Here is a 14,811-nt window from a genome sequence, read left to right as displayed (position 1 = left end):
CAGCGTTGGGAGCCCTGGGACAGGATGTGTGACTATTGTCCTCCCCAGCATCTGCCTCTGCTTCCTCTCCACCCTGCCCCTGTCTTTTGCCACATTCCTTCTGTCTCTCCTGCTAAACTCTAAGCCTTGCTCAGTCTTGTCCCCCGTGGGGAGCACAGTATGCGCGGTACAGGTACGGTAGCAGGTGCTCGCTAACTACCCGTGGCAAGAGGGAGGCTCTTGTTACAGTCGTGCTTCTGAAATTGCACTTTGTGGCTATTTTCTAGAGTCAGTTTGAAACAAATTAGAAAGTCATGGAGATGATTTTTATCTTTACCTCCTTCTAAAGCCGGTGGTTCATTGCCTCCCTCCGTGTTTGCTGGTCTTCATGCAAAACTCATTTGCATTATAAATGACTTTTTCATTATAAATGATTCGTTTCTAAAATTCACTTGCAAAGAACGAAGTTCAGCTTGTTTTGTGAATATTTAAACAATTGTCCTAGGTTTTGAGGACTGTTTCAAGTGATATACAAAGCTGTGACGTTTAGGGCATTGGAAAAAGATACTTTTGAAATGGGTGCTTATTAGTACACTTAGTCCCCCTTTGGCCCCATCCACAGAGGATATTTTCCAAGACCCTCAGTGGGTGCCTGAAATCATGGATGGCACGAAACCCTATATATACTATGTCTCTTTCCTATACGTATATGATAAAGTTTAATTTAGAAATTAAATTATACATTTATTATAATCTAGTTTATAAATCAGGCACAGTAAAAGATGAACAGTAATAATAAAATAGAACAAGTAAACAATACACTGTAGTTTAAGTCGTGTGAGCATGGTCCCTCTCTCAGAACATCTTACTGTACTCTAATCGCCCTTCCTGGGACGCCGCGAGATGTAAAGTGCCTGCCTGGCGAGGTGAAGCGAGGTGAGGGGCGTGGGCGTCCTGACGCAGAGTTAGGCTACCCCTGACCTTCTGACTTTGAGTCAGGAGGAGGAGCCTCTGCTTCCAGACTGTGACTGACCGCGGGTAACAACCTGGAAAGTGAAATGCAGATAATGGGGGGATACTGCACTTGGTTGGCTCAGCTCCGGTTTGTTGATAAAATCAGCAACGTTCCTTTATAATTACAGTTCATTTGGTGCATGTGAGCACCTCCGGCTGCACTTAAAAAAAAAAAGAAAGCAAGAACCGTTCTGTATTGGTGGAAAATATTCTTCTGACTTTCCCACTGCCGATTTTAACTCTTACCCCGTTTATCTTGGTGTCATAATAGCTTTTTCTGTGGCTTCTTCTCCGTGAGTTTTTTGGTGATTTACAGCAACTTTGTTTTAAAAGTATAACCAACCCCACAGACCATTCCTTGGGCTAGTGTAAGTTCTAGCCAGCAGCTCATCGAATTATTTCAAGAGTCCTCCAGACCCTAGAGTGAACTTGTGTGAACTCAAAGATGTTGTAAGCCCTGGGTTGCAGAATCCCGTGCCTCCAGAGGCCAGGCAGCAAACAGCCTCGAATGAGGACGGCAGGGAGTTGAACTGAGGGAGGAGTGGAGATCGGCCAAGTCTGCGCAAGTCCTGGCTGGAGCGGGAGCCCAGTAGAGAGCTAGTCCGTGCAAGGCGCAGGACGGCACGGAGGCGGGGGGGGGTTGTTGGTGGGGGGGCTGCCACCAAGAACTTGTGTCCAGGGCTGTCCGATCTTAGGACTGCTTTTTAAGGGAAATGAGAGAGATGAATTTCCATGAGACATTTTCTGAATGGGAAAAAAACCCAAAAAACATAACTCATTGGGTTAAAAAACAAACCCACCACGCATCCAGCTTATAGACCACCTCAGCTCCACACGGCCTCCCCCATTCTCCCTCCGCATCGTCGGGACGTCAGAACCGTCGCCTCCTCACTTATGCCAGAGGCTGGGAGGCCGGCCGCTGACCACCCGCTGCCCTGGGTCATATGAAACAGGATTCTCTCCACCAAGAGCTGTGTTTCTGACCATATTATTTTTCTTTTAAGGGCGGACGTAAAGTTGAATTCCCTACAGATCCCAAGGTAAAGATGTTTCTTTTAAAAGTTTGATTCCCATTCCATCCCCATGAAGATCATATGATTTTACATTTCCTCAGATGTTAACTGCAGCTGAAGGACGTCATCCCAACTGACACATGCCGTCCCTTCGACTGGGACATGAGCTTAATGGCACTAATAATCCCTCCCAGGATGTGTGGCCATGGCTTAAAAGGTTCATCGTTGTGTTTGGTTTATAATTTGTGGCTGTATTTACTAATTGCGGGCCAGTTGCTGCTTGCCGGTTAGCCAGGATAAAAACTGAGTTCTCAAGACAAGATCTCCCTTTCTGCTATTTCTACTTTGTGCATTTATGACACATTTATTTTATTTTCTTTTTTTTTAAGCAGGCTCCACACCCAGTGTGGGGCTTGAACTCATGACCCTGAGGTTAAGAGTTGCATGCTCCTACCAGTGAATCCAGTCAGGCATTCCTGTATTTCATTTTTAAAGCAACGTAGGATCCTCTGGCTGCTCAGTGTGTCCTAAGCAAATTTCTAAATATCGGTTGTAGCCATCGAACCAAACCAATTTTTTAAAATCAGTTATTTATAAACTGCCTTTTGAACCTGACTTTGGGCTGTACCACATCAGGAAAAAAAATTCAGAGTTTTAAAATGATGATACTACTATTTAGTTAATTTAAAAAACTATGATCAGAAAGTTTTGTGTTCTAGGACTTAGTGATATGACGTTACATGACTGATTGAATGTTCAGCTGTTGAGACATTTAACTTGTTACAATTACTGGTCTGTCTCATTTCTATTATAGGTAGTTATTTATGAAAAGCCTTTCTTTGAAGGAAAATGTATGGAATTAGAAACAGAAATGTGCAGTTTTATCGCGGAAGCGGATGAAACAGAAGAGAAGACAGATGACAGTTTGCCGTTCACATCCGTGGGCTCCATGAAAGTGCTGAGAGGAATGTGAGTAGTTGGGGGTAACTGGAGGGGTTTCTTTTTTACCCTTTAGTAAACTAATACACACGTCTCTCCCTCCCCACTCCACCCCCACCAAAAACCATTCCAGATAGCTGGTAGAGTGAATTTCAAACATATTCTCAGCCAGCTGGGACCTAGATTTGACACAGTGGTTCAAAGGGCTGGTTTGGGGCCAGTCAGCTGAGAAAGACTAATAAATTGGCCCACACTGATCAAATCTACATCTTGTTTATTAATATGATGCTCCAAGCAATTGAACTGTTAGTTTACTTTCTATTTTTTAATGATATTCTACACTTTATAAGTCTTACATATTTCCTTTAGAAGCGTACACTGAAAGTGGTCTTATAAATAGGCAAAAGTATTTTAATTAGCCACTGAAGAAAGTTTATCCAGTTTTATTTGCTGAAGTTATTTTTTTTTAGATTTACTTATTTATTTGAGAGAGAAAGACGGCACGTGAGTGGGGAGAGGGGCGAAGGGGGGGAGAGAGAGAGACTCTCCAACAGACTCCCCACGGAGCACAGAGCTCAATGCAGGGCTTGATCCCCAAACCCTAAGACCATGACCTGAGTTGAAATCAAGAGTCAGATGCTTAACTGACTGAGCCACTCAGGGGCTCCTGCTGAAGTTCTTTTGAGTCTGTTCTTGTTAAACACACACACTCCCTCTACCCCTTTATAGAACATTGATATATATTTCTTATGTTGTTCTTTTTTTAAAAAAAAATTTATTTATTTATTTGACAAACAGAGATCACAAGTAGGCAGAGAGGCAGGCAGAGAGAGGAAGGGAAGCAGGCTCCCTGCTGAGCAGAGAGCCCAATGCTGGGCTCTATCCCAGGAGGCTGGGATTATGACCTGAGCTGAAGGCAGAGGCTTTAACCCACTGAGTCACCCAGGCACCCCTCTTATGTTGTTCTTTAGGGGGCCATTCCATTAGTCTCTTAAATTTTAGAGAATAATTCCAATAGTCATAGGGCATGAGTCTCTGTCTAGCTTCACAACTGTCAGTATTTGTTAATGAAACGTACATACATGGGAACACTTTTAGCACTGATGAAAACTACTACTCCTTCATGTTCTTTCTGTTGCAGTTGGGTTGCTTATGAGAAGCCTGGATTTACAGGTCATCAGTATCTGCTTGAAGAAGGAGAGTACAAGGACTGGAAAGATTGGGGAGGTTACAATGGAGAACTTCAGTCTTTACGGCCTATATTAGGTGTAAGTTAAAGAAAAGCTAATAGATAATACTTGATCTTTTTTGAATGATGAATGGCTAGCCTTTGAATTTTGAATTTTTTTCTTAACAGGATTTTTCAAATGCTCATATGATAATGTACAGTGAAAAAAACTTTGGATCCAAAGGTTCCAGTATTGACGTATTAGGAATTGTTTCTAACTTAAAGGAGACCGGATATGGATTGAAGACACAGTCTATTAATGTACTGAGTGGAGTGTAAGTGAAATGACCCAGTCGGGATTTTAAACACTTTTTTACCTTGGGTTGTATTAAACTGATCGTGTCTCTGACACAGAGTAGGTGTAGACACTCAGTAAATAAGCATGTCAATAGCTACATATGAAATCAGTCATTTAATACGTACTGCTACGTATTTTCATAACTGCTTTTTAAAATCTTTCTCATATAGTCTTTTTTTTATGTATAATATCACATTGCAGTAGACCATAGACTTGGGGGTTTCATGATAGAAGTCCACAGGTCTACTTCCCTTATCAGTCTGCATGGTAAGATCTCCTGGATTTCTTATGCTAGGAATCAAATAAAAAATAATCATCTAATACTAGAAAACTGAATTTGGGATAAAGTCCCATTCAATTGTTCTATGTCCTTGCAGGGGAGGAAGAATTTTCTCTTACCCATCAAGATTCTTCTAGCTGGGGGCACCTGGGTAGCTCAGTGGGTTAACCCCTCTGCCTTCGGCTCAGGTCATGATCTCAGAGTCCTGGGATCGAGCCCCACATCGGGCTCTCTGCTCAGCAGGGAGCCTGCTTCCTCCTCTCTCTCTCTCTGCCTGCCTCTCTGCCTACTCATGATCTCTGTCAAATAAATAAATAAAGTCTTTAAAAAAAAAAAAAGATTCTTCTAGCTGGTCTAAGGAATTAAATTGACATAAGATAGATGAACAAGAGAAAAATATTAAAAAGCACCAAAGTTAATTACAATGCTCATGGAGGTCCGATAATGAAATTGAGACTTAAAGAAATAAACAGGGCAGGCAGTTTTTATATATTTTAGACACAATACATTTGTTAGGAATTGACAGGATAAAACTTGTTTGGAAGCTTCGATTAGTAATAAATTCTAAACAGAATTTGGGCTAAAGTAGTAAAAAGTAACAGGGTTTGTTCATACAGCCTTCTCAGGTCATACAGCCTTCTCAGCTCTAAATTCCCTGTCTCTGGTGATGAGAGTGTGTTTTCACCTGGGTACAAGGAGGGTAACTTTCACATGGGAGATTTTTTCCTATTTTCTGAAAGGCAGAGGAGGGTCTGAGAGTCCTTTTAGCACAGGTTGTTTCTTTTCTTTTTTTTTTTTTTTAATTAAATCTTTTTTTTTTTAAGATTTTATTTATTTGACAGAGATCACAAGTAGGCAAAGGCAGGCAGGGGTGGGGGGGGAAGCAGGCTCCCCACTGCGCAGAGAGCCCGATGTGGGGCTCGATCCCAGGACCCTGGGATCATGACCCAAGCTGAAGGCAGAGGCTTTAACCCTCTGAGCCACCCAGGCGCCCCTAGCACAGGTTGTTTTCTAAGTAACTTTACTTTGAAATAATCGAAATGCCATTGTGGTCATTTTGGGGGTGGCTTGCCCTGAGCCCCTACACCCTACATCTGCTCCATTTTATTTCTTCACTATTATTTTGACATAAAAGTTACTATTTCAGTGTAGCTGGAGTTAGCAATTGAATGCTTTATTATTGCTCAGGTAAGCTTTTATTGGAAGATGATCAGTCAAGATCCTTCAGGATATACATGACTGCAGGCCAACCTAAAATGCAGTTTATCAGACTATATAACCTAAAATTCCTGGAAAAGATTTTTGCTTCAGTCATGGCTGGATGTCAGGTTTAGACACTGTCATTAGAACTTGCTCTCTGTCTCTTGACTGGGCTTTTTTCCCATGCTGGCTTTGTTTGAGGCAGGCCACTTACATCTGGTGGCCTGTGGCAGCATCATTGGCTTTTTGTTCTTCTCACGGTGTCCAGCAGAAAGAGCGTCTCTTTCTCAGGAGAGTTCCAGGTTTGACTTTGATTCTCTCAGCTTGGGTCATGTGTACCTGCCTGAACCAATCTCTGGAGTCGAGGAGACGACTGGATCTGTGTGATGTGCCCAGTCTCAGAGCGGGGTAGGGCCTGTCCCAGAAGCACCACTTAATATATGATTGGAGTGAGTTGTTCCCCAGGAATGTCAGAAAAAATGGGGACAGATACTGGATGGGCAAAATACATGTCTATTAAAAGAAGTTAAACAATGATCCTTATGATCCAGGTTGATATCAGAATTTGTTATAAATGAGAGTTTCTTAAATAATTAGATGAAATTATTTGATATGGGTTCTGTTGCAAATATTGGATGCTAGTTGTTTTTTTTTTTTAAATATTTTATTTATTTGACAGAGAGAAATCACAACTAGGCAGAGAGGCAGGCAGAGAGAGCGGAGGAAGCAGGCTCCCTGCAGAGCAGAGAGCCCGATGTGGGGCTCCATCCCAGGACCCTGGGATCTTGACCTGAGCTGAAGGTAGAGGCTTTTATCCACTGAGCCACCCAGGCGCCTTGGATGCTAGGTTTTTGTATGTCATGAGTAACATAGGCTATCTGGATCATTCTAATCTCAATTCTGTTGTATTCTGGGTGCCTCCCAGAGGATCCCTGGATATCTGAGATGTGTCTACAGTGTAATGTTTTCCTATGAGTCACATTCGCCAAATCCTTGTGTAGGCTGTTGCTTGTGGTGCCATCTTGACAGGGTAACATCCGGGACTTCTGGGTCTTCATTCCTAGCAGGACATGCCCTCTACCAGGTCCTGCTATGACTCCCTAACATTTTACAGTCATCTGAAATGTTGCCATGGCTCGTAGTATTCTGGATTGCCTTTAAAGTTAATTACTTACGAGGAAAATAATGACCAGTTCAGTCTGGAAAAACAGTTGTACACTTTGGTACTCACCAGGTGTGTTGGTTCCATTAGTCAGAGTCCAGTCATGCGTCCTAGCAGAGGAAGCAAAGGATGCTGGGTAGAATTCCCTTAGGGCATTTTTGTAGATTTTGCTGTTACAACAGGTAGAATCATGCCCAGAGCCAGTCTTTTTTTTTTTTTTTTTTAAACCCAGCCTTTGTTTACTTGAAATTAGCTTCCTTTATAAATGTTGCTTTTATAGGTTTCTATTTTTAGTCATTTCTGTTGTATTTCCTGGCTTGGGCCTTTTTCTGGTGATAGCAGTTGAGTTGTGGTGTAGGGGAAGTGGAAGGGAGGTGTGCACACATCACCCCCAACACCACTTCCTTTTAAATTCTGCGGTTGTGGAAGGGCTTCTGTATTCACCAGGGCCAGCTGCTTCCTCGTAGTTCATTTCGTTGGTTATCTGACAAATATTGATTGAGGTCAGTTACATGCAAAGCATTCCATTAAGTTCTCACAGAAGTTACAGTATCCATATAAAACATAATCATAGCTACAAGAGACCTAGAGATTATACTGAGCAGAGAGAGATTGATTTCCAGGTTGTGTGCAGGGAAGACTGTGGCTGACGAGGCGGCAACGGACCTGGGCCTCCTGAGGTAGATAGCTCGAGGTGTGCCAACACGAGGGAGGATCCAGCCTGTTTGTTTTTAATAGTTTCAAAGAAAAGTGATTTTAATGACTTTATTCTTCTTGGCAAATAAGAATTTTAGTTTGGGTCTTCATTTCTCAGTATGGAACGCAAAATCTTTTCAGAAACTTTTTTAAGATTCCTGCTCAGGCTCTCTCCCAGGAGATTCACTGTCACATGGGTAACACAATCCCTGGGTGGTAAACTCATTTTTAGCTCAGAAACAGAGCCCAGCCTTCAGGAGGGATGCTCGTGAATCCAGCCACGGAAGCTTTGGGCACCGCATTCCCTTTCTTACCGCAACATCAGAAGAAACTCCCTCTCGCAGCTCCTCCTAAGGCATTTCAAGTTCTGTGTTACGTTCTTGTTCACATGGTGGAAACTGGGCTCGTTTTTTTTAAAACCGAGAACAAAAGGAATTATGTCCAGAGTCCAGCTAAGAAAATTAAAGTGCCATCATTTTAATTTCTTTTTCCTTTTCTCTGCCACGGAAGGGCCAGTTCGCCCTGCCACCCGGGAGTTCTGAGCAGTGACTCCACCAGGCTGGGACCTGCCGGTACACGTACTCGCTCTCAGCCCACCGCCCCCTCCTGCCTTGTAAACAGGGAGGTGTTGATTCACGTAGACAGAATATGTTGAGGCAAGGACAGTAAGGAATTTTCTTCTTACAAGTCTCAAGTAGAAGTTACAGATACAAGGGAGAATCTCAGGTCTGGGTGTTGGGGTTTTATTTTTCCCCTCCTCTTCGTGGGTGATTCAGCGGGGGCTACAGCTCTGAAGGAAAACAGCATGACTGTCAGTTCAAGTAACATCTTCATAAGTGGTTTTTTCGCTTCAACCTCCATGAATTAGCTAGGTTCATGTGTTGGGTGTTTCCTTAGAAGTGATTTATTTTATTTTATAGGGAAATAGAGTATTCTCACTTGTTAGTTATATGTATATATACATATAAAACATGCTAGATAAAGCTTCCTCCAAGGCTCACTCAGCTGCCTTCTCTCCTGTGGTCCGTCTCTCCCCCTTCACAGCCTTTTTCCCTCCAAACCTTGAAGTCAATCAAGCAAAAAGGCCTTTGAATCCTCTGCTTTCCTTTAACTTGTTTCAGATGCGGAGACTGCTAGGAATACTTTGATATGATACGGCTTAACCTCTTTTTTCTTTTCCTTTTTCTTTCTTTCTTTCTTTTTTTTTTTTTAAAGTCCTGGGTTTTGTCGGTATCCCCACCACGCAGATACCCCTCCCCACGCGGCAGGATTCCATGCTCCCATTGGAGTGTCTCTTCTCTTCATAAGTCAAAGGCTGTCCCCTGAGGCTCCCAGACGCTGTACAGCCCCATGCAATGTCAGTGCTGGGATCCTGGCGGACCCCCTTACCTATGATGAAAATACGACCTTTTGCAAAAGTTAAGCGACCCATTCGAAGTTATCTGGATACTAATGTCATGACCATAGCTGAAACTAGGTCTCCTAATTCCTGACCTCACAGTGTTTAAGAATAGGCTATAAAAGTTGCTGATGAGGGTCTGACGTGGGGGAGCTGTGTTTCCTAAAACAGACCGGCTGGCCTGCCAGCAGCTACTCTGTTCAGACGGCCAGAGAGTGTGTGCAGACGTTCGCTGTCCTAAGCTCCTTGATGCTGGAGACTTTCGCGGTGTTCTTTTTATCCTTGATTGCTGTTCATTTCCTAATAGGGACTGCATTTGAGATTTTGTCTGAAGTCCAGCCCTTTCGAAGGTAAAATCATACCCTGTTCGTTATGCAGTGTGTGGACTGTTTTAAGTATGGCTTAACCCAAGAGTAAATGAAAGGAGACTTGACAAGCGGCAGCTCGGGTCATGACACAGAGTGGGGAGCCTCAGGAGACCCAGTCTGGAGCCCAGCCATCCTTGGCCACTAGCTAATCAGTGGTGTCACTCTGCGTCACCCTGAGCAAGCCACTTCCCAGCCAGAACAAACACCAGCAAAGAATTCCATGTGCTACTTCTCAGCCATCAGTAAATTCAAGGGCAGGGACTGTCCCTTCCATCCTTGCATGCCTACCGCCCTCTAGTTCCTGGCACACGATAAATGACCAGGCAGTGTTTGTTGAAGAATCAGTGAGTTCACTTTTCTGTCTTTAGCTTTTCCATTCTGTAAAATGGGAAGACCTGCTCCTCCCTAGGTTGACTGTGGTCAGAGATGCGAAAGCATTTTGGAAAGTTCTGAGTGAATATACAGGCACATAGTGTTAGTCCTTTCAGCTGTGAGCGGATCAGTAGGGCAGTGAATGAACTCAGGAGGAGATGCTGAGTTATCTCTCGAATATAACACAACTGAAAAACTTTCAAAGGCTATCTTTGGCTGGGGAGCAGCATCCATACGTTGGTTTTGTTGATTATCCTCTGAATGTACATCACTTGAAAGGTGAGAGGAAACATCCCAGGAGTTTAGTATTTCTGACTGTTCGTTCACTGTTGCTTACTCTACATAGTCAGGTCACGTCAGAAATCCTGTCCCCAATAAAATTTTAATTACTGTATTTTTGGTATGTTTTGGTATGTTTGTTGGTTTGTTTGTTTTTTAATGGTAAACTTGGAGCAATTTTTTATTAAGCAAATGGACATAAATCCACTCAGGATATGGAGAATTTTGCTTTACAGTCAACTTGGCTAAAAATCATAATGGTTTGCATAAGAAACAAAACTTATAACCCAAATAATCCTTGAACTGTTGTGACGGCCTTGCAAAAAGGAAAGCAATATATTTATAAAGCTATCCAGCTCTTGAACTTTGACCGATGTGTTTATACATAAAGATGATTACACAGAACATGAAGGTCACATAATTATTAATCATCCTTATTGTTTCAAATAATATTTAAACTCAGGGGTAGTTCACTACTTCCCTGGGTTTGAACTTCCTGCACACAGCATGAGAGGTCTCTCTCTGTGTATACCTGCCAACCTGAAGAATGTGTTTTTCACCGAAAGAGGAAAATTACTGTGATTTGTAAAAGAGGTATCATATTTCTGCCTCTGCCTTCCAGCCTCATTCCCTTCCCCGTTGCCCGTGTCTCCTTTTCCCCAGGAATGCCCAATTTCTTATAGTTTCCCAGTATCCTGGGGTCTGTCACCTCTCTAGACCTTAGTATACCCTAGCTGTATTTTTTTAAAGGATTTCTTCTGTCAGCTTTTTTTCCCCACTGTGGTTTGTTGTATAATAGAGACATAGTTTCTTGTAATCTTTCTGGAAAAATATTAATGTTGATAACAAAAAGAACTCTTGCTTGCTTACTAGGAGAATATTATAAGTACTTCTTGGAAGTCCAGATTATTTCCTTAGAACAGAATTAGAAAGAAATACAGACAAATATCCCCACTGGAGCTTTCTTGGGGAATAGGATTTGGTAAGTGAGAACGCTAAAAGGTTCAGGTAAGGATACTTTTCCCTTGTCACTTTGATTTGTCATACAGACAGGTCTCCCAAAAGACTAACAGAGGATCAGAAAAATCGAGACTACTGATTATTCAAACAAATGGAAGTGTCTTATGTTACGTATTTTCCTAAGTGGGTTCGATAGTTGTATTATACCTGTACACTGTGAACTCTAACAAGTCATTGTTTCTTTAGCTGGGTAGCCTATGAGAACCCTGACTTCACAGGAGAGCAGTATATACTGGATAAAGGCTTGTACACCAGTTTTGAAGACTGGGGAGCCAAAAGTTGTAGGATCTCTTCTGTTCAACCCATTTGTTTGGTAAGGAGTTAATACTTTTATATGAGAATATTTAACTGAATTCTGGATTTCCTTAATGTGTACTCCTGGTTCATGTAATTCATAACACTGTAGAAACTATTCTGAGATTATTTTTAACAGTGATTGCTGATGATCTGGAAGAAAAAACTTTTTCAAGGTGTCTGCTCTACTCATTTCCTTCTCTCTTCCCTTTAAAAATTTTTAGGATTCTTTCACTGGCCCAAGGAGACGAAATCAGGTAACTTAAAAAATAATCTCTTTTTTTATAATTAGGGGCTTCCACTGAAAAGCTGATGTTATGTGTAAAATGTGAGACATTTGGGACATTTTGTTAAGTTTCACCCATTTTTAAACCTGAAAGCATAATTGTATTTTAAAATTAAATTTAGGTTTCCTTTATGTGCTTGACAGCACATACCCATATCTAAATATTTCATATAAAATGCTCTTATGATATAAAGTTCAATTTGATATCGTTATGCTGGATCAGTTTATATTAATACACTAAGATTAATATCTCAAACAACACATGTATTTATTCTAAACAGTAAAACGAATTTTCGTCTTTGCTGTGTCCGCATTAGACAAACATTTTATATGGTCTCTCTTATATGGCCTCTCACTCAAGCCTTTGAATGCTGACTGCCTCAACTGGGGTGTTACATTTGTTATTGAGGCTTTTTAATGGACGTGTTCGGAGTTCAGACAGCCCTAATTACAGAGGCGCAAACACCACAGTAGCCTCCTTTATTGGCATACGCAAGTTTCTAATAAGTCAGCAAGTATCTCCCATTGAGAGGGAGCAAAACTATACTATGTTTCCAAAATATAATTTCTTGTAAATGTTAGAACTGATGAACAATTACTTTTGGCCACAATAAAGCTTTAAAATGCCTCACAGCTTGTCGCGACAGGGTGTTCTATAGAAACCCGCCTCTATTGTCGGACTGGCCTTTGATGTCTCTGAGTTAAAGCAACGTGAATGGTGCAGCCAAAGTATTTCTAATTGATCATTACTGCAGAAGTAGAAAATTAAAGGATTTATGAAATTCCTAGCAGTTTATTGTCACAGGAGCTAACAGCTCACGTTTGCATCATTTCAAAGGCTGAACGAGTTCACGTGTTTAGGAGAATAATTGGACGTCTTTCTGTTGACTTTTTCAAAGATTCAGTTGTTTTCGGAACCACAGTTTCAAGGTCACAGTCAAGGGTTTGAAGAAACAACCAGTCAAATTGACGATTCATTTTCCACCAAGTCTTGCAGAGTTTTAGGAGGCTGGTAAGTCAAACAGTGGGCTGGCAGAGCCCGATCGCGGGAGAGGTGAGAATTCGTGTATTGGCAAGCATTCAGGGACACCTTGGCATTCTGCAAAAGCACCAAACGAGACAGGCCTGTGTTAGTACGAACCTGTACCTTGCCGCATCTGAGCGCTGGGTATCGGAGGGCATGGGCTCACCACGCTGCTCTCCAGTGCGATTCAGACCAGGTTCTCTCCTCTCCTGCCTGTCCTGTCACCTGTGGCGGGACTCTAGATAATCTCTAAGGTGCCTCCCAAGGTAGATTTTTTTTTTTTAACAGGTAGATCGGAGTAAGACAGGCACTCTGTCAGGCAGCGCATGGCTGGAGTGGGGCTGGTATGTATGGGATCAGGGAACGCAGCACCCTAGAGCTGGAGGGAGAGAAGGTGGGACCAGGTCGTGAAGGCTCCCCCGAGCATACAAGTTTAGACGGATGCCGTAGGAAACACAAGAAGGGAAAGGCCGTGACCTCGAAGTGTCTTGCTGAAACAGTTTGACAGAAGCCCTAGAAGGAGGGGAGCCCAAAGTCAAGGGAAATTGGTTGGGAAATCCTTGGAGCCACCTGTGCAGGTGAGGAGGAATTACGTCTAATAATAATAATATTAGTAATGGTGCCATTAATCACCTAGTTGTTTGCGGTCTCAACACCACCATCTTGCACATAGCCCCGCACAGTAGAGCCTGCACTGGGTTTGCATTTGAGCGCACAGATTTACGGCAAAATTCCAGTGGGTCACACACACCTCCATCTCCCTTCCGGTTCCCCTTCAGCCCCTGCCCGGCCGCACTTAGTAGGAGCAGATACGCACCCCGGCTGTTCGCTTATCATCCGTCTCAGCTCACTAGGGTGTCAACTTTACGATAGCAGGGACTGTGTTTTGTCCCCGCTTCTGTCGCCAGCAGTGGAAAAGTACCTGACACATAATGAGTTGGATAAGCATTTGTTGGATTAAAAGAATGAACAAAAAACCCCGCTCATCTGGGGAAGCTGGTGAATCACCACGTCACTGACAATGCCGAGGCCCACAGGGGCTGAATGACTTGTCTAAGTCACTGTGGTATTTCGACTCGCGGCCCGCTATGGAGGTGCCAGAAATGAGGACAAAGGAGAGAAATTCGGGGAGGAAACCTGTAGATCCAGGTGGTGGACTAGCCGTGACAGCTGAAGCATTATTGAGAGAGGACTCAGGGCTACGGAATGGTGGTCCCCAGGAGAGGCTCCAGGAATAGTGGAAGGTCCACAGGGAAAAACATGAGTAATTTCGTGGAGGAAAAAAATATATTTCCCAAATGCAAAACTAACAGCTGACTTCTTAAGAGATCCATGTGCAACAAGAGGGAAAGCAGTAAATAAGTGTAGGTATTTTTGAGGGAAAAACAGCCGTATGCATTGTGCTTTCTAGCAGGCTTCCTCTCAGAATCAGACTTCTTGAAGAGAATATCCAAAGTACATGTTGAACATGTGTGTGATTTTTCCTGTTTTAGCTGGGTTGCATATGATGGAGAAAATTTCTCCGGGAATCAGTACGTGTTGGAGGAAGGCCACTACCCTTGTCTCTCTGCGATGGGATGCCTGCCCGGAGCGACTTTCAAGTCTCTTCGTTTTATAGATGTTGTAAGTATGTCAGTGTGACCACAGTGTGACAGGGCTGCGGGGCGCTCGTAGCTGATGGAGACCAGCATCTAGGCTTCCTTAGGACTTAAAGTCAGAGGCAGAGAAAACAGTTGCTGTAGAACTCTCCATCCAGTAACTTTTTGGTCTCTTTTTAGATCTTTTTTTAAATTTTTTTTTAAATTTTTTAAGATTTTATTTATTTGAGAGAGAACAAGAGAAGGAAAGAGCACACAGAGGCAGAGGGAGAGCAGGGAGACCGATGTGGGGCTTGATCCCAGCACCCTGGGATCGTGACCTGAGTCGAAGGCAGACACTCAACTGAGTCCCCAGGCACCCC

At 42.8% G+C, this 14,811-nt stretch overlaps 1 protein-coding gene across 1 annotated transcript in view; it reads left to right on the top strand.

Moving 5' to 3' along the window:
• The window catches only part of CRYBG1 (crystallin beta-gamma domain containing 1), a 46,918-nt gene that overhangs the window by 22,351 nt on the left and 9,756 nt on the right, over positions 1-14,811 (top strand). Inside the window, exons 8-15 of the mRNA XM_046005055.1 lie at positions 1,998-2,033; positions 2,821-2,975; positions 4,087-4,213; positions 4,303-4,448; positions 11,434-11,560; positions 11,766-11,798; positions 12,727-12,839; positions 14,345-14,474. Coding sequence (XP_045861011.1) covers positions 1,998-2,033; positions 2,821-2,975; positions 4,087-4,213; positions 4,303-4,448; positions 11,434-11,560; positions 11,766-11,798; positions 12,727-12,839; positions 14,345-14,474 — 867 coding nt within the window. The remainder of the gene's footprint in view (positions 1-1,997; positions 2,034-2,820; positions 2,976-4,086; positions 4,214-4,302; positions 4,449-11,433; positions 11,561-11,765; positions 11,799-12,726; positions 12,840-14,344; positions 14,475-14,811) is intronic.

This window comes from Meles meles, chromosome 5 (assembly GCF_922984935.1).
Source record: "Meles meles chromosome 5, mMelMel3.1 paternal haplotype, whole genome shotgun sequence".
Lineage (NCBI taxonomy): Eukaryota > Metazoa > Chordata > Mammalia > Carnivora > Mustelidae > Meles > Meles meles.
This window is presented reverse-complemented; position numbering and strand designations above follow the sequence as displayed.